We start from the raw sequence: 20545 nt of genomic DNA, 5'->3' as shown, positions 1-20545 counted from the left end.
TTCATCTAGAGGAAAGAGGGTGATACAGGAAACGAATTCAGCTTTGCAACAATTAGGCTAAAATTGTATTTATGCATCTAGAAATAAAAAGAAAGAAAGACTTGGGTCCGTGCGTTGCACAAATCTGAACCTGGCTGCTATTTTAACGCGGTTAGCAATGACGTCTGCAGCACTAAAAAGGACCATGCCAGAATTAAAAATTCAAGCCTATTTCACTAGGAGCCAGCAATGTGATGGAACATCTGTGCGTGCTTTTTTTGAGCGTTTTCCCTTCACATTGGTATTTTAGTAGTATTATCATGCTATTTATGACTTTGCAATTAAAGCATTTTCCTGTTTTGTATAAACGTAACTGAAAGGTTGCAAATTAGTTTAAGCGGTTTTCTTGCTGCCCCGTAGTGCTATTGCCAATATGTTAAGGTAAACGCCTCGAACATCTTAAACAGCTGAATAGCATTGTAGCATATCTACCCAGTATGTTTCTATCTAACAGGATGCAGTGGTGAAATTAGTTAGAATTAGAGGACGTGGAACTATACATGCTGTCATTTACCTAGACTTTCATTACCTGTCTGAAGGAAAAACAGGAACACACACACGTACACACAAATCACAATGTGAAGTTGGGGCTTGAAAGGGAAACGCTCAGGTGTAACTGATAACATCACGGGAGATTTTGAATCTCTGTGTTCTTGTATGGAAGCAAGAATAAGAGGTACAATTAAAAAATATATTTTTGCAGTTGTAGATTAAATGGGGAACTGTAAATAAATCCTGCCATTAAATGTTTTTTTTTTCTAATTACTCTTTTCTGTTTATTGTACAGAGCCGCTTATCTGATAACTAGTGAAACTTGTTCGGTGCTGCTGACGTGTTAAAAACAGCAGATCAAAGGTGTAAACATTTCCTGCCACAGTATAGTAGTTCAGCAAGAGATTATTTGCAGAAAAATATCTAGAGGACTGATTTTACTCTGCTACTTGTCTTCTTTTCTGAGATCCTCTGGTAAGAAAAAAACAAACAAACCATAATGAGATTCTATATTTCATTTACGTAACAAGGACAATATCGCATTTTATTCAACTTAATAAGATTTAACGTGATTGAAGATGCCATGGATTAAATTTGGGGGGAAAAAAAGTTCCGCTCTGTGTTCACTTAGCTGTGTCTGATCTTTAACTGGAGAGGAGTGGGAGAGGGAGGGGAGACAAGAGCAGCGCAGCAGCGGGCAAGCCACTAGCCCCGAAACCCAGAAATAAAGCTTGTACGCAGATAATAAATGTTGGTAAACGACATGGCAGTACGCGGAGAACAACATGCGGCTCCGGGGATATAGGAGATAAGGCTGAAGTCGTCTGGGAACGCTACTGGAGACGGTTTAAAACTGAAGAAAACAACACTGGGAAAAAAGAAGGGGATTACACACAACAGTGACAATAAAACAACACTCATCGACAAGTGGTCTGCTTTGGTGCCGAGGGTGAAGTCCGAACATCCCCCCAGACTCAAAAATACCAACAGGAAATATAGGTGAAGTGATATTCTGTTGGAAGTATTGTAACGGTTAATCTCATGTAGTGTTTCTGCGTGAACTCTAAACTCAGGAAACAATGAAGACATAGCGAGCAAGAACTCATCAAGTGTCTCGAAGCTGCTAGCTGTCCCGCTAGCGTTAGCTCGGTGATTTTTGCAGGGAGCGAATGCGAGGCGAAGCTAACGCCCGCTAGTGCAGCCAAGTAAGCTAAGTTAGCTGTTGGCTAACATTAGCCGGCTAGCTGAACGCGTTTTTGAGAAACTTTTGGTGTTGTTTCCCAGGAGCCCAAACACCGGGGGATTATTGTAAAAACAGAGGGGAAGGGCAGGTTCCCTTCTGGACTTTTTCCCCTCTACGTATTTTTCTACTATGATGGCAGCGGAGGTCAGCAGTGAGGATACGGGCTCGGTCGCGACAGGGACAGGGGTGGCAGGCGGAGGAGGCCCGGAGACGACGGCCCCTTTCCCATACTATCCCAAGCCGAGCAGAGTCCGAACCACTGATTTGGTGCAAGGGCCGGCACCAGCCACCCGACAGCATTCAAACACATCTCCGGACTCCCTTTCAGAGATGAATATAATCTATTCCTCCATGCTTAGTGGGGATATGACCGGAGCAGGGAGTGGCGTAGCAGGAGGTGGACATTCAGTTTTTCAAGGAACAAGCTCAGGGACAGTGGGCGGCATGTGCTGCTCTCCAACTATGGAGGGTCCAGCTAGTCGGATCTCACCCACATCAACAGGCCCGGATGGGCCCACTGTCTTCCCACCACTTCCACCACCACCTCCTCCGCCTCCTAGCTGTGGGGGGCTCGGTGGCACTATGGATGAAAGCGACATGCAAGATGGGATGGAAATCGACGAAGAAGAGGTGACGTTCCCACTCTCCGCACCTCCCACTAACCAGTAAGTAAACCACAAGTTAAGTGACGTCTATAACTTCTAGAAAATAGAAGCACTAAAGCAATGTATTTATTTTATTGCGTTTTCATAGCCTTCCTGTTTTGCACTTGAGGTATATTTGGTAGATGTGGCTTTGAAATAATTTCAGTTCCCCAAGACACATTACCTAAAATACATCTGTTGTGCGTTTGCACACCTGTTATCCTAGAAAGCACTGAAATAACTGAGATCAAATTGAATTGTCAGGAGATTCAATATGAAATAGAAACCCTAGCAACACAGTAGTAATGCCTGTTCATTATTTTTTACAGAGAGCTGATTCACTTATAGTAAATGCCCTTATAAACATTCTCACAATGGACTACTACATATCAATAATTGACTTGGACAGCTGTTGTCAGCATAGCCTCATTTCACAGGATCAACCAAGCAGAACAAGTATTATGTATATACACAGTAAACACAATAATCAACACTGAGTAATACAGTGTAACAGTAACAAAAATGCCGTCAAGGATGTGGGACAACTGGTAGTGCAGGCGCTTTTGTTCACGTTTATGCTGTTGTTGGTCCTTCAGCTTTGCCCATTCTGCAGAGAAGTCATGGTATACAAAGAACTTCTTTGTGATGGAGTGAAACTGAGCGATTAAGAACATTCAAAATTGCACTCTGCAGCAGTTGTCCAGGCTTATTTGAGCTTTGTTGTTGTTTTTAGATTTCTTTCAAGTGAACTCGACTGTAGGTTTTTCGTTTCCTGTTCCACGTAATCTTTCAGCTTAACATTCAATTTTTTTTGTAGTTTTTATGTTTTTGGAAGAAGATAGGAAATCATTAAGTTCGGATAAAGTCAGTATATACATATCAGGACACTTTCTTTGAATAGTTCTTTCAGAATTGAAGATGCTTCTCGAATAAGAGGTAAAATGTCTTTAAGAAACTTAAAGAACTCCAATTTTTTTTTATTATTCCAAGCTCCTTAGCCTCCCTTTCTTTTTCTGTTGTATCAAAAACCTAAATCAACAATTGTATGGAGACCAACTTGATTCCAGGTGTCGTTGGTGACAGTTGTGACAATTCGAACTGATGCTCAGGTGATGCACAAATACTTCCAAAGCAACTTTGTTTCTTTGATTAAACAAAGCATTTTTCTTGTTTTAGATTTAAGTTTTAGGCTGGCAAGAACCCTTGGCACTATTGGCCCAGATACATTAAAATCAATGCCTGTGCTTTTGACAGAAATCCATACACTTTTCTGTTATCTACTATTTATAGTAAAGTGCATAGTTCTCTGTAATGCTACATGGGAAGTAGAAAATCTTGTTTCTTGTTTGCTGCACAACTGTATGCTCTGAGAGAATGGCCATCGTGTCTAAATATTTTGCCTGTGATTGAAGTGAACTAAAACTTAAAACAAAGCATTTGCAAACCTTTTTTCTTTTCTTGTCTGCAGCACAGTAAATTCTGCCTAAGCACTGTACTTTAGAAAGCATCTGACTAATTGTGGGTACTGTCATGACTTTATCAGGCATGCACAGAAACCCATGTTCAAACCTGCGTGCGCACTGCTGATGTTGTAATAACCTAAATATAGGCCTTCCATTTGTTATAGTCTCATTAGAAAACTGCTGAGCTTTGTCATTTCTGGCCCTCATACTGTGAGATATGGAAGTGACTAGGCTTGGAGTGTGGATTCAGCTCTTATTTTAGAAGCCATTCTATATCTCGCTGTCAGATTACAGAGGAAGGGGAAGGGCAGCGTTTTACACTGTTGCCTGTTTTGGTAATGAATAACCTTAAGTGGAATGAACATCACTTATATCTAGGCTCCTACCTATCCTGCTGCTTTGGAAATTGTAGTTTTGCCCTGGAAATGCAGACTTCTTCACAGGTTTACACTCACCCCAGTTTTTCAGCTTGAAAGATTTTCACTGAGGCATTGGAGCAATTACTGCGTGTTATGGGGGGGGGGGGCTTTCTTTGGTTTTACTTGCTTCATCATGCGTAACTTGAATTCAAATATTTATCTGCTACATTCGCTAAACCTCTCACCAGTACCTAACTTTGGACTAGAGTAGAATACCCAGAATCTTTTTGACTCTCACCAACACAGTCTCCTGTGTCTTTCTTAATCGAGTTGTGCAAGACATGTTCACAACACAAGCTTTTCCGCTGTATTGGCTTTGTGGTTTGGTGAATTGTTTGTAGTGGTTGTGATTGCACCGGAAAGCTGGACCACATTTTTGGGTATTATTAGTATATAAGAATTGTGTGGCAGTTTATTAGAATGAGGTTTACTATTTTTGATTTGGATGGATTTTCTTTGTTCTTTAAGGTAATTGTATTCCGTAAACATCTGAATAAAATACTACAGTCATACACTTAATATACCACTTGTGTGTTTTTTACATGAGAACACTTGCGATTGGCAGTAAAAGAAAATTCAGAGAAATGACCTCCTGAGAGCACTTATCTTATCACTTTTTCTGTCACTGGATGCAGCTCAGAAACAGGCAAGTTATGAGGTGCTGACTTTGTCTTGTAAAGTTGGCCCAGTAAAGGCTGGGATCTCTCTCTCCTTCTGATTGTGCCACTGATCCACTGTTGATAGAAGGGGCTGATGTGATGTCAGAGGTGCTGCGCAGTGCATCATGCCAAATCTATTAGGTGTGTAACTGCTCTGAAACAGATAGTATCTGAGATAGAAGCATCCAAGGTCTCAAATTACAATTAGATGGGTCGCACCCTGTTTTGTCCTTGGGTCCAGTCATGATTGAGTAATCGTGCCTGCAGTCAAAAATAACATTTTTTTTTAAAAAAAATTGTTATTATTCACCCTCCACTCTCAACCCCAACAAATATTGTACCTCAAAACAAATCAAAAAAAAGGAGGCAGACTACTTAAACTGTGGCTTAAAAGTAAAGCTGAGGGACATTGACAGCTTACTGCCTTAATCACAGTGATTCTGTATGTGTTGTTCATTTGATTATGTAGCTAGTAAACTGTTGCAAACTGTAACAGTATAAAAACAGTCATTGCTCAACATGAACCTTGGTTTTTAACATCAATCAGGGTTCTGTTTATTCTTGCTAAGCAGAAGATAAAATTCTGAATAATATCAACAAGAAAAAGCAATAAGTATGAAATAACTTACTAAAACAGTTACTTAAAATCACCTAATTTCTTCAATTACTTAAATAACCCAATCAAGTCTGCAGTGTAATTTTAGATTTAAAAATATTGCTAAATTTCTCCTTTTTATTTCCCACAGTGTTGGCCCAGCTTGTCTATGACAGCTGATTATTTTCCCTGCCTGTAATAAATTAATTTCCTCTGTAACAGTAAAACACATTAGCAGAGCTTTCACATTCCCCTGCCAGTGCTGACGAGGGCTAAAGCCAGCTAACCTGGATACATTAGGGCTACAAATAAGACTTGCGGGCTATAGTCAAAAATATTATCTAAACGGGGTATTGTCTAGTTTCCTGTGTGTATTTGTGTGCATGTATGTAGGTAAAAAGTGGAAGAGGGCTGCATTTTTTTAAGATAGCCATATTATATACATTCTTATATTAATAATGAATAATTTGCAATGGCCACAACAGTCTTAAAAGGGGCACCTTCGGTTGGAATCAGGTTCAGTCAGTCCTTCAGCTTCATTAACATAGTGCTGCCTTTTTTATTTTCATTTTAGGGATTATTTTGCTTTTGATTTTTAGGATTTTTGCACACAGTTTCTGTCCAGACCCTGGGTCAGATTTAGCTATCAGGCCCTATTTTGATCATGTGTGGTTAAAAGCACTGTATGAATGTTTGAAAGGATGTTTGATAAGAAGCTGATGATTAACAAAGATGCAGGAGTGAAGATGTCAGGTGGCCTCAGTAGTGTGTGTTCCTGCTACCTTTAGAAACCACTGGCCGTGAGCCTGAGCTTAAACAAACAGCACATTGGGAAATGAGTCGTTGATTTTGAGTTTCCACGAAGATTAGAGGGGATTTTAAGTCATAAAGGGTTTCCCACAGGAGGTTGTGGTAGGCGGAAGGAAGGGAAAAAAAATTGGAAACAAAACTTGGATTTGAAAATCTGTGGTTGTGTGAATGAGTTTACCAGATTTACCAGTTGGCTGTGGAAACATGTCTGTAGGTTTACTGCTAATTTTGCAGCAACACTGCCTAATTGGCCTTTGTGATGAAGGCTGTTACAGACAATGGAATTCTGATAAACCACAAGGACTGATTGCATAGTTTAATTAGATTATTCCCTGATGGAAGCTGTTCCTAGTGGTCAATATATTACAGCACTTTTATTACAAAGCAGCATTTGATTAATAACACTGTGACAACCATTACACTCTTGAGCATGCCATTTCCTGTCCCTTATTTTTAAAATTATTGCAGCTCTCCTAGTGTGTGTGTGTATGTGTGTGCGTGCGCGCGTGTGCATGTAAATAATATATAGAAGTATTAGGCTGTGATTGCTCGTTGCTCAACAAATATCCCCTCAGTCTCCTGAACCATTACAACCAAGGATGATCATGCTTAGGGCTGGTTTGACTGATTTGCTGATTGATCCCGCTCCAACTTTTATTAGTATAATATCTGTCTTGTGCATTCATAACACAGTCTATAGTTTACATATATTTCCAGCTTGCTATACATTGTCGTGCTATACTCTTCCAGCGCCCACATTGCCCTGCCTTTTCTCACCCAGCATCCTGTTTTCAAGACTTCTGAACCATTCATTGTGGCCCTAACAGGATCCTCTGAAGCATTTGAGTTGTGTTTGACAATGTGCAGGATTTCTGATTTGAATGACTTTTCTTTTTAACTAGGTTTGCTGATTGATGGATTGGGGAGTGAATGGAAAGTATTACAGTGCCAGGTTAGGCTTTGGTATTATAGTACTACTGTCATGACTTCCTGTGATATGAAAAAATTCTTTTTGCGGCAGTGATGCCGTTGCAGTGAATGCTGAAGGAATAGCCACATAACTGAAAACTGCTGTTGCATGTTTCCATTTTATTGTGAGCTACAGTATCTTGTTGTTTTTTTAACAGGTGGACGTGGTTTTAGTTCTTGTCATAAACGGTGTTCCTAAATGTATGCTTGAACTTGTAGTAATCAAATGCTCAGAGGAAGATTGTTGGCATATGTGGGAGTGAAGCTTGTTATTATTACTGATGTAATCCTGTTATTTCAAGGAAGCTGATTCACAGAAGGACAGCTGAGGTATTGGCTTGAGTGACTGGGGATTAAAGTGTTGGCTGGTTATCATCTAGACTGAGCAAAGCTGAGAATCCGAAGATTGACTTTCCCATATCTTCATCTGTACAATTTCAGGTGTGCTGTCACCCTCATTATTGAGTGAGGTTGCTAGCAGATGTTGTTTGTCATGTGACAAGCATGGTATTTTACTATAGTGTCATTATATTTTTTCCCCCCTTGCTAACTCCTGGAAGTTAATCATGTTTAATAGAAGCTTATACATAATGAAATTAGAACTTGCTCCAAGTCACAACTGGTGTCTGTCATCAGCTCTACAACTTCCTTTCTATTTGTTGTGGAAACATGAAAAAACAAATGTAAGTAAATGATTAAAGGATCACATTTTGCATGGGAGTTGTTTGAATGGCTACGCACTTGTGATGCACTTGTTTATTCTGTAGGGTAATAAGACCGTTGACCGTGAACTCCTGAAAAGAAAATTCTATAATTTAAGATACTCCTTGAATTTCATGGCTGTACAAACATTGTTGTCCATCAGCAACACCATGCTAGCATGTTAGGTTTTAATTTGCTTAATTTTTTTTTTAATGCAGGTCACAAAGCTTTGTTTATGCTCGCTGTTGTTAAATTTGTGGTTAAGCTTTGGTGCAATGTTTTATGGTTGCCATGTGCATATGGAAAATGGATGAGCTGGAGGTATGGGTCTGTGTGCACGTTCAGCTCTGCAGGTATAATGGCGCTTATTTTCAGTTAGCGCAGGATGCACTGGTTCTGCTTCCCATTTGGCACAGAACTCAAAAGTATTACTGCAGCAGTTTGGAAAAAAAAGAGACCTTTTGCAGATAATTTTGGCAAAATTTGGTTTATGCTTGAACACCTATATTTCAAAGATGCAAGTCAAGCGTGCCTCAAGCTTGAGTGTGAAATTTTATGGTGGTGTGAAATTTTTTTTTTTTTTTTTTTTTTTTTTTTTTGGGGGGGGGGGGTTCATTTGTTTGTTTTTTTTGCACAATGAACAAAGTAACAAGCACAATCACGGCTTCAGCCCATAAAATGTGTTAGCCCTAATAAAAGTGAGATAGTCATGCATTAGGGGATTCAACAGTGTTGCCTTTTAGTAAATGGCCTCAATGTTGCTAGACTGGCAGCTGTTTTAAAGCTGTTTTTTCACAATTAATCATCACTAAAGGTATTTGATCAGTCCAGTTTAACCTGAAGAGGATTTTTAAAGGCTTAAGACTTTCATGGAAATAATTAATTTACCATGTTAAGTGAAAAGTTGGAAAATTGCCTGCCACATAAAATAAGCCGTGGTAGTGGTGGGGAAATTAAGCCAAGGCAGTGTTACTTTATGCCATTTCTAAAGCTAGCTGCCCTCATTGCACTGTGGTGCAATGTTTAATTTAAGCCTTTAACAATTTAAGAAATTATTCAAGATAGAGCTGAAGGATTTAGGCAAAACTTTTTTTTTTTATTAAACGGATACTACAATTTCAAAATTTCACTTTCTAAAGTCAGCCTTGGTTTCAGTACTTGCAAACTAATAGATTTTAAATGTGAAACTTGATAAGAAGTTATGTTATCATAACATATCTTCATATCTATTACTTTAATTTCTAAAGCAAGGACACAGTCAGTTAATTAAGAAAGCACTAATAGTAAAACAAAAATATGCTGATTTGGTAGTTGCTTTACTTGGTTTCACAATGCTGTGTACCTTGTTAAGCCAGAGTTATTTAGGTGACAAGATTGCCCTATTTTTTTTTTTTTTTTCTTTTATGGATGTGTGTTTTTTTAGTGTTTGTGGGTAGCATGCAAATGTGTGGTCATACAGTTGGCGGTATATGTGCAGATATGCCACTCCCTACCCCTGCTGTTCCCCTGCTTGGAACACCAATCGCCAGCATGCTCGTGATACGTGTTTTTAAGGGAGAGGGAGAGAGAGACTAAGGGAGAGTAAGAGAATGAGATTGAGAAGCGGATGAAGTGGGAGCAAAGACCAGCGCTTGACAGCAGCTGAAAGATCAAGTTGTGTTATTCTTCAGAATAGCTTCTAGAGAACCAAAGAAGCAGACAAAACCATCCAGCTGTCACCAAAATAGGTTGTCGGTTGCATGTATCCAAGTCCAACTGCATCTTTGTGTACTCCTGTTTATCTTTCTTCCATGGATATTGCTCATTAACCCTTGCTACGGGAGATGGTCGTAGTAAGGCACCAAAAGGGTCACATCACCATGCTTGGTACGGATTTAAAGCTGCCGTTGGTCTGCTCTACACGTCAGAGCTTACAGTTTTTGCCTGGCCAGCAGCGCTGTCGGTGGAGTGGGTGCACCTTGTGAGAACACGGGACACAGGAGGGAGATGCAGCAGAGGGTAAACTCGGTGTAAGTGGGAGATCAAATCAGCCTATAAATCTCATTTTGCATTCACAGCTTCTTTTTCCTTTTTACTTCTTTACAGTTGCAGGAACCCCTTTTGAGCTTTTTTTATTTATACAGGTTTAAAAAAGGTTGTGAACTGGATTGCAACAAGATATATTAAGTATTAATTGTTGCAGTTTTTCAGACATGGCTTAACGTATGTCTCCAAAACATCTTAAAAATAAATTTAGAAAATTGCATGATGCTTAACCTTGGTTAGGTCAGCTTAGGGCTGGCGTGCCACTGGTCTGGCAACACTGGCAGAGACCCTGGAGTTATGCATTTTTTACATCAGAAACACTCTGGCTGGGTACAGACAGTAGTGTTCCTGCAGCCTGTTTTCACACCAATCTGCTGTCTAAAAGTGGGAAGCTGCTGCCAGAAAGTCTTGTGCACTTAGCTTTGCTAACAACAGTGCAAGAACTCGAAGTGTAAGAATCACTTACAATGTTACACCTCCATAATTTGTCAGTTTTACAAGCAGTATGCTCACACTATAGAGCCTGCAGAGATAACATTTTTTCCCCAATCACCATTTCGGACTCCACGAACCTGTTTATTTCCAAAAAGTGTCAATAACCGAATAATCATGTCTCTGTATGGTGTATTGAATGAATAGATTACACATGGAAGAAAAGAGTTGTTTAACTTTTGTGCACATGTGGTATGTTTTTGTATCTTTAACTAAATTGCAGCCTGTTGTTATCTAGCAATTGCACTTAATTCATGATAACAGTTGTAATTCAATTCGCCACACTAATATACTGCAGAAACAGTAATTTATTAACGGTTTTGCTTGGAGAAGGTTTACTGGTTTATTAAATACTCTATATGTAAGCATATGGTCAATAATGTTGTCATTGTCCAATTCTCAGACCTAAGGCACGGAAAGGTGCTAAAGGTTATTATGTGCAATTGTATGGATATATGTGATATGCAAAGAAAGCTAATAGAGTGCATTAGCTCTATTTAAGAATACTGGAATCTTGAATATGTGTGTAAAAGGTATGCCAACTACACAAAGTCTGTAGCTACGAGGTGCATTGCTAATGTACAGCCATGCACTATTTCTTTTCTTGATCCTGATGATGGCTGACAGTATGTCTGTGGAGATATTTGAGTCCAACTGTCAAGACGAAGGAAGATGAAGAATTGAGGCATAAGCTAGAGAGAAAGAGCTCCCAAAACTGCTTAATGAGAGACAGACAGGCACACAGAGAGACGATGTCTAACCCACTCAAGTCACAGTAATCTGTGCCTGTCCTGTTAGTCTTATTGCCCCTAGAGACTAGGCTCCAGCAGACAGGAATAAATATATATATCAACAAAAAAGCGTTTTGTCTGATTTTCTCACGTGTGGTAACGTAACAACAAAACTGAACATTGAGTGGATGACCACAAATACTAGAATTGTTGCTTGCAATCATCATTGAAACTCAGATTTAAATTCTCTGTATAGCATTTTTGACAAAAAAAGGTTACTGTGTAAATTCATCCATAGTCTGGTGAAGCTTGTTAAATCCTTAAATCTTATCCTGTCCGCTAATTTTAGAGACTGTATTTTCAAATAGTAGCATGTCATGACTGCACTGTTTTTGGGTTTTTTGAGGTGGGGGTTTAAGAAACAATTCACTCTCTGGATGATGCACTTTGCCTTCATGATATAGACTGATTAAATTTGCTCAGATCAGTCCGTTGATGTGATTGTCTGTCATTTTCTATATCCATTTTAATGTCTGTGAATGAGTCCCTCTGTGGGTAGGATACAATATGGTTATGCTGTTATGGTGATCCTGTTGTCTAATACCCTGATCATGAGTTGGGTGCACACGAATGACCCAAACAATTTTGTTATTTGTTATTTATCCTCAGCTTTATTTATATTGTTATTTAAAATGCCTGTATGGAACGACTGTTCTCCTGTTAGTTAGACATATAGGTTTTATATCCATGCATGCATGCTCATAATTTTTGTTCTGCAAGCTTGAATATTAAAGTATGATTAAGTGCTAATTTTGTTCTATTAATAAACAAGTATTTTATCCATTCAAGTACTTCTTTAAATTTGGATGAGTGCTTCTCTCTCTCTCTCTCTCTCTCTTTCTCTCTAAGAGTCTGTTGGCTGTCTTTGTGTAATGAACCTCTCATTGTAGTTAGATTTTAAAAAAAAAAATGTTTTGTGCTCTTTGTGGCTTTGTGGTGCAGGCTGTCCTTTCTAGAACAAAAGCTATAAACAGCACGTAACCCTTGTGTCTAGTGATAGAATATTTTTAAGGCTTTCGGTCATCAGCCCTGTATTGAGTCATCTTGCTCAACTCACTAGACTTAGGCATGCTAATGTGCAGCAGTGCACAGTGATATTGTTCTTAAATGCATTACACGGTTAGCTAAACTGTCCATGTAACCTACCCAAGTAAATCACTTGTTTACAAGCTTAGCTGGAAGGTTTATCTTGGCCTCTTGTATCGTGATGGAGTGATAAAACAGGTCTCTGGTGTGAAGATACCATTCAAAATGCAGGCATTGGCTTGGTGACACTGTGGGAACATGGGTATCTGTCACCTAGTGTGGACGGCACACTGTTGTCATTACATTCAGGGTGGCTGTAGCTCAGGTGGCAGAACAGGTCAGCCACTAATGGTGGTTCGATCCCAGGCTGCCCCCTGGCTGCATGCCAAATATCCTTGGGCAAGATACTAACCCCATGTTTGCCTACTGGTGGTGGTCAGAGGGCGCCAGTGTCCGGCAGCCTCGCCTCTGTCAGTGCGCCCCAGGGCAGCTGTGGCTACAATGTAGCTTGCCATCGCCAGTGTGTGAATGGGTGAATGACTGAATGTAGTGTAAAGCGCTTTGGGGTCCTTAGAGAGTAGAAAAGCGCTATACAAATGCAGGCCATTTACCATACTGTAACGTATGGGAGTTGCCGGGCTACTGTGCAATATAATGAAAATAGTAATGTTTTTAACATTAGTCTTTAGAAACACACACACACGGCCATGGAGCTGTAGTTGAAAAAGTAAATTCCTTATCTTGTGCCGAGCTAAACCAAAACGTCATGGTGTTGCTTGATGTTCGTGTTTTGACATGAAAGAGCATTCCTGAAGCTGATAGTAGCACTGTCTCATATCACCATTGCTGTGGCTTATTTATCTCAACACTTCTCCTTTTGTTTAACTATTTGCATCCCGTGTCATCATAGAGGATATATAGCTTACACACAGAGCTGAAGGAAACTTCATCCAATAAAATAGTTTTACTAAATGTAGATGCAAAAGAGCCTAAAGTTTCACAAAAAATCACTTTGATTATACTTTATCATGATGTGACATATGATGTTACAGCTCTCTTTTACCACCATTTAGTGGTCCACTATCCACAATTGTCTCTCTGTTATATGGAGTGCAGCTAGCGAGTTTTCAATGGAGTCATTCGATTACATTTAGATCACACATTTTCTTTTTTGTATTTTGTTGTTGTTCATAGTGGGATGTAGAGCAGGGCAATATGGCCAAAAATATTTATCACAATATATATTTGAAAATTTGCAATAACGATAGAACTAACGATATAATAGATGCAAGCCAAAATACTTTACAACTCCGCAACTTTATTAGTGCAAAAAGCCCCCATCAATTTAGTTTCATTTAAACAAGAAGCTGTTTTTTATGTGCATTAATGCTATATAAAAATTTAACAGTGCAAATGCAAGTTCCTTGCTGACAATTTAACCAAAAGGCATTTTCAGTGGAAACTGGTCAACATATCCTGAGCATAACCATGTATAATATCCACAAAAGTTAAAAAGAGGTGTTTTGCAACATGAAACTGCAGTGTGCCAAATAAATAAGTCAAATACGTATTTTTCGGACCATAAGGTGTGCAGAATTATAAGGCGCATTAAGCGACACAATAAGGTAATGTTATGTTGAAGCACAGTACGTATTACTCCGCGAGGCTCCTGACTACGGTAGCCGTAATGATCCGACAATCCATCAAGCATTGCAGCTTCATAGCTTACCAAAGTCACACTAAAAAAATTTTTAACCGATTTTTGGGCGCCGTGTACCACACAAAATCAGTTCAAGGTCAGTAAGCACAACCAGAGTTCATAAGGTGCACCGGATTATAAGGCGCACTGTCGATTTTTGAGAAAATTAAGGTGCTCTTAAAAGCCTTTTAAAGTCCAAAAAATACAGTAATAACGACGGCCCGCTTGCATGTTCTACCCCAAAAAAGTGTTTTGGTGTGTATCTGACGGACAAAAACCAAACCAGTTCCACATCACTGAAGTTGCACCATTTTTAGAAACCAATTCTGGTTCATCTGTTTCATTCAACGATCCGCTTTTGCCCTTCTCATTCTCCGTCGCTGCCATGCTTTTTTCGCCATGTACGTATGAAAACAAAGGCTCTGCGCATGCGCGTTTTACCCATTTCAATCGTCATATTTCATTTTCTTATCATTGACTAACATTCTACTGTTATACCGTGAACAGTATAGTTTGGCCCAGCCCTAATGGGGTGGACTTTTGAAATCGCTGCATCATTAACCATTAAGAAAGAATTAAAAAGTACAGCTGCTTGAAATGTCTCAATAAGTGCAATTTCAACAATTTATGGGTTGCTATTTTTAGATTGCAGAGGGTCGTTAAAGGCACAATGGCTTCACATGGAGTATTTTGAACAAAGGAAAAAAAACAAAAAAATGACAATTGGAGCAACTTGTTAAGACAAGAAAATACTTCTTGCTTTCCATGTTCACTCATGTTTACAAGTGCTGGCATCAAAGAGGCAGAAATGGCAGTTCATGTTAATGAAACATCAGAATCATTAAATTGTTCTCTGAGATGTCATACTTTGCCACTTCATCTAGTTGGCCACCCTTTGGTGGGCTGGTTCTGGCTCACCGTGTCTTTGTTTGCCACACCCGATTAAAAGTAAGTGTGTGTGTGTGTGTGTGTGTTGGAGGAGTCGTAAACAACTTAAATAACCTCATTCCATAATAAGTGGAGCTTAACTAGCCAGTAGGATGTGGTGGAAAGTTCTTTTTGTCTGGATGTTATTGTTTTCACAGTCATCTGTCTTTGCCTCTCAATGTTATTTTCCCATATTTCCTCAACCGCTTAAGGGCTCCTTGGCCCTTCTCTCTCCAGCTGCTCTCGATTGCCATCTTCAATTCTCGTTATCACCAAAAATCCCCCCCAAACCTCCCTCATGGACACACTCCATCTCCTCTTCAGCAACCTTTCTCCAGCTTCCTGCATGATAGCAGAGTTGATGGCATTTTTCTTTACAAATGGAGACCTGTACTTCCCTAAACCAGATGGGAGCCATTAAGGCCTCCTGTGAAAAGAGCTACTGCAGCACCTCATTCATCCTCTCACCTCTGCATGTTTTCCAGTCACTGCCCTCTGTTCTGAGATGCAACACTGGCCTAAATTTGGAAAAACATGTTAATTTTTTACCCCAGCTGGCAGGGCCCTTTCAAATTCAGCCCCACCTGCTGAAATTTTAACCAATGTCGTTCTTAGGTCTTCTGTTTAATTCAGAAAGCAAGACTTAAATAGAGTTACTAAAAACTGAAAAAGCCAAACATTTGCTTTTATGAACCTAAACCTTGTCTTTTGAACTAATGGACATACAGTGCTAAAGTTTTAGTTTAATCTCTAGATTCAGTAGAGATTGTAAAGCCTTGATTAAACTTTGTTCATCTGTGAGTCTGTTAGGTTCTGCTCAGGTTGGAATAACATAAATTTCATCATCAGATAAGTTCGCAGGATGGTCAATGCAGACTGGTTTTTGTGACTGTGAAAACTTATCTGCAGAGAAATATCACCACAGTATGTCACTATGCATGAAGCCAAATGGACTTCAAAGAAGTATAGCAGGAATAAATACTCGGCCGTTGAGTTTGTGGCCGTCTGTGTCCAAAACTAGGTATAATCAAGCATTTAGGTTGTGTGCTGCGTGTGTAATGGGTTTATTGTTTTTATATGGCTTTTTTTTTTGAGTTGTAGTTAAATATAGCTTGACTTGTCAACATATTGTTTCATGGTTATAACTTGAGAAATTCTGCGTATAAACACTTTATGCTGCATGTTTCTCCTTGTGGCAATTTCCTTACTGTTTGTTTTCTCTCAGGTGGTACCATGGCAAGCTAGACCGAACCATTGCAGAGGAGCGCCTGCGCCAGGCCCGAAATCCTGGCAGCTACCTCATCAGGGAGAGCGACCGCCGGCCCGGTTCCTTTGTCCTGTCTTTCCTCAGTATGACCAATGTGGTCAACCACTTCAGGTATGATTTTTCTACACCATTCAAACAGAATATAACTCTCTGACTGCTCACAGAACTCTGGAAAGAGAAGTTAATTTGAACCTACTTAGCCTACAGGTGTTTCTATAATTTACAGATAAATCAGAGTGGTTCAGGCCTGAGGTTTAAATAAAATAGGACTGTTATTGATGTCTTATTTGTGTTTACCCTAATAGCCATGTAGACTTTGAATGGCTGTCTAGCATGGTGTTGCTAACATCTGAGACCAGAGAGAAATGTGTGGTTGGAATAGTTAGAGTAGCATGGTGCAACATGAAGTGTTTCATTTTTTTTTTTCTATGGCATCTCACAACAAGCAGGATCCAAGTTGTAGGAAGTCGCCCTCGGGTAAGATAAAATCTCTGAAGTACTGAAGTTATTTATTACCTGTTAACCAAAAGGGCAGAAAGCTAGAGACTACAACAGAAGGGCAAGTTCAGAGATTAGCCCTTATTTCAACACTGTTAAGGTTTAAGAAAGTAGATTCTGGGGTAGGTCAGCCTTTTTGTCCCACAGATTCAAAGACTATACAGAGCTTAAAAACAGTGTTTTGTCATGGCAGCTTGTACATTTAAATGTTTGCTGCGACAGATGACGCTGTGTGTGTTTGCGTGTAAGGTGGACAAGGTGGTTTTTTTTTTTGGTTTTTTTTATGCAATGTGTGTGGGCGGACTTGATGCAGAAGAAAAATGACACCACACTTGTTTAACAACAGTACCCTGGAGCATTTTACAACCTTACAGTCAATAAAAAAGACGAGAAGAAGATAAGACATTACAGTCTGTCCTTTCCTTCAGTGGTTATGCTATGTTAATATTAACTCTGCAGCTCACCAAGATTCAGGGCAAACATCATCTAATTAAGTGAAAACGACATGATCTCCTGTGGACATATTGCCATGATGTCATCAGTTACGGGAGAAAGGAGCTGCTCTGTATATGATTTATTCGTGTTATTTTAGTGAGTTAGTGTTTGTTAGAGATTTGTGGTTCCGTAACTGGTTGCAGTTCAGAATCCGCTTGTTAAGTGATGACGGGCCAACCCTGCTTCCAGGTCCAAGCTCCTGCTGTGTTCATTAAGGCTGTTGTCTTAACTTGTAATCTTAACTAAATTCTTTATATATTTTTTTATTTAATATAAACAATCCCCTCAAAATAATCTGTGATCATCGTAGGCCTCTCTGCCTTTTTAATAGCACTAATCATGTGCATCATGCCTTTAAGCTCAGCTTTAAAACCTTACATACAGCCTATGGACTTACGGTTTGTCAGACACCACATATTTGAATGCTTCAGATAAGAATCTCTCTGAAGCTAACTAAGATTTCAAAAGGACATGAAGCTTAGGATCGAGAATTTTTCATGGTGAGTAATCCAAACCATGCAGGAGAATATGCGTGACTAACCTTGAGCTGTGAATGGATCATCTCCAGTATTCTCTGGTTGTTTGGTCAATTTTCAGCATCGTTTCCTGCCTTTTGATTGCATTTGTCATGTCTTCCACCCTCACATGAACTTTTTTAGAAGGGAAAGTTGATATCAGGGTGTTTATTGTTACCCTAACCATAAATCTGTAGCTAGCCATCAAGTAGCACACCATTATATGCCAGTTAACCAAATTCCAATAATCCTACAAACACTGCCGCTGTTTGGTTTCTGTTTTAATTTATGTCTGAAGTGAGAGCAGAGCTGCACATTTTAGCTAGCTGACTTCTAAAGCTAGTTGACTTCCCACTAACTTCTAACTCTGTTAAACTTTGTAATTCTTGTTTTGTTTTGTTTTTTCCATTGGTGCCTGGATGCTAAACTTTAGTGTAACACCTGGAAGGGCACCCACACAGATCAATTTAATTGAGATGAAACAATTTGGGCTGTTTTTAACTCTCAGCGATGCCACAGTATTTGAGTTCAGGAACCGAAGAAAAGTTTGACCTGCTAATAATGTCAGCAGATAGCAGTAAACGTACCCGTACACTGCAGTGATTTTCAGGTTTTTAACCTGTGTCACAATTTCCCATTCATATCTAGTAAATGGGTTTGGGACTGCTGTCGAAACAGACTTAATGGATTGTCTTCAAACGCACAGACTGTCAGCACTGATGTTTCATTGTGTCGGTATGAGCTTACCTTTGCACATATGCATGTGATGAAGCAGTTTATCGTCAGCTGTGTTTACACCAGAGCTGGATGGTGTATCATAGGAACAATGATGGAAGTAATTGATACAGATAATTCAACTGTCAAATAAATGAGAGTTGAACTCTTTTTGATTGTCTTTACTGCCCAGGGGTTTACCTGTACTTAAAGCTAACCGCGGCACCTTCTTTATTGTTATGTTTTCTATTAACAGGATAATCGCCATGTGTGGGGACTATTACATTGGTGGGCGGCGGTTCTCGTCCTTATCAGACCTGATTGGTTACTACAGCTATGTGTCTTGCCTTCTAAAAGGAGAGAAACTGCTATCACCAGTGGCCCCTCCAGAGGTGAGTGACTCCATGGCTGAAGGTATACAGTGTAATTCAAAGTACTGCGTTTAAGATAAATGTAAAGTCTTGTAGTGTTCCTCTGTAATTTTATTTGACCCCCGATTTGTTTTGTCACACCGTCCCCAATGTTTCTCAACTCAAAGTAGGCCAAGGTTGTGCTATATTAAAAATGAACTCCTCGTCAGTTTTAAAAAACTTAACATAACGTGAGAAGTTTCTCGTGTGTTTTTTTTTTTTTTTTTTTTTGTGCTGATATAAATGAACTATGACTTTCAGATGGCATATCATTAATGATTTCCTTTTAAAAACTGAAATTGTGATGGTTGGATAGCTGTGTTTAATGTAGCGAATAAAATGTGTGACTGGCAGCTTGTTGAATTAACGGTCTCCTATGCTGTTTTGGAAATAAGTAGAAACGAACTTTCCCCAGGGCTCTATCAAAACTTCAGACCCTTTTTATATATACTTAACAGTGTGCAAAATGGGACAAGAGTAAAGTGTGCATAATGAAACCTAATCTCCTGAAATGTCCCTTAAGAGTTCTGATCTGATAAAACGTGTGAGGGTTGAAAGATGAGTGGAAATATGCACCTTTTGAGATAACTCGAAGTCAGCCTTCACTTCTTTATTATTTCTTTCTTCCTTTTTTTTTTTTTTTTACGCCACTTGTTCATTGCAAGAGGAAGTATTTTACGGTCTTCCTTTTCCTTTTTTTCTTTTGCCTTCTGGCAGATTTCAGAACTGTTTAAGGCAAAGCCTGGGCTAATGTTAATTATGCTTTTTAAGGTAGTGGGATTTACCCCAGGGAGCTGTAGTAGAATACTTGATTTTCAAAAATAATTGGAGGATTTTACATGAATATAATTCTGAAAGGTCAGGGCTAAGAATGAGGCTTTTATTCTTTTTTTTATTCCTGTTTCCACAGCCTGTAGAAGACAGGAGGCGAGTCAGGGCCATACTTCCATACACCAAAGTGCCAGATACTGATGAGATCAGGTAAGTGTCATGTGTGCACAAAATCTGCTTTTCTTGTCTTGTAGGGCAAAATCCTCGTGTCCCAACCATCACTTTCCTAAAAGTATTTTTTTGAATGTGAACCATAATCTTTTAGTTGCACACGAGCCACAGTGACATCCTAGACCTAAAAAATACCTATTCTTAGCACAAAGAACAGCCTAGTCTTCCTTTCATTTTTGTGGCATGACACAGCAGGCTGGAAAGCACATTATCTGACTTGTGACTGAAAAATGGTCTTGTCCCTGTCATTAAGCTGCAGTAGGCACACTTACTGATGATCCCAGCTATTCCCAATTTCCTAAATCTGATAAACAACTGTCTGAAGTCAACCTCAACGCTGAGCCTGCCAGTGAGCCACAGGCTTAACTGAGCACACATGCAACATTTACTTCAGCTTAGGGGTAGGCGACATGGTTCAAAATTTTATCATGACAATTCAAGAATAATTCCAGTGTCGAATTTATAAAATAGTTAACAAAATATTATTGATGCATGCGGGCAGCAGTTTAAAAAGTAGGTATATGGAGGGCATTTTTTTGCAACAAGTTACTGTTGCTGATCACACACTTCCTAATTTTAAGTGTGACATGAGGCGCCACCAGCCGCAGCATTCTAGTCTAACAGTAGTGACACAGCAAAAGTCAGATTT

At 39.4% G+C, this 20545-nt stretch overlaps 1 protein-coding gene across 2 annotated transcripts in view; it reads left to right on the top strand.

Annotated features, from left to right (window-relative positions):
• The first annotated feature begins 1173 nt into the window (after positions 1–1173).
• The window catches only part of rasa1a (RAS p21 protein activator (GTPase activating protein) 1a), a 30962-nt gene continuing 11590 nt past the window's right edge, over positions 1174–20545 (top strand). Inside the window, exons 1-4 of one of the 2 annotated variants that reach the window (XM_076890800.1) lie at positions 1174–2439; positions 16221–16373; positions 18741–18876; positions 19805–19875. In XM_076890800.1, coding sequence (XP_076746915.1) covers positions 1904–2439; positions 16221–16373; positions 18741–18876; positions 19805–19875 — 896 coding nt within the window. In that variant the 5' untranslated portion in view covers positions 1174–1903. Of the gene's footprint in view, positions 2440–9668; positions 10045–16220; positions 16374–18740; positions 18877–19804; positions 19876–20545 lie in introns of those variants that run through there. The other variant, XM_076890801.1, reaches the window with a different exon arrangement.

The sequence above is a fragment of the Maylandia zebra genome, linkage group LG12, assembly GCF_041146795.1.
Source record: "Maylandia zebra isolate NMK-2024a linkage group LG12, Mzebra_GT3a, whole genome shotgun sequence".
Lineage (NCBI taxonomy): Eukaryota > Metazoa > Chordata > Actinopteri > Cichliformes > Cichlidae > Maylandia > Maylandia zebra.
The sequence above is the reverse complement of the archived record's forward strand: the minus strand, read 5'-3'. Positions and strand labels throughout refer to the sequence as shown.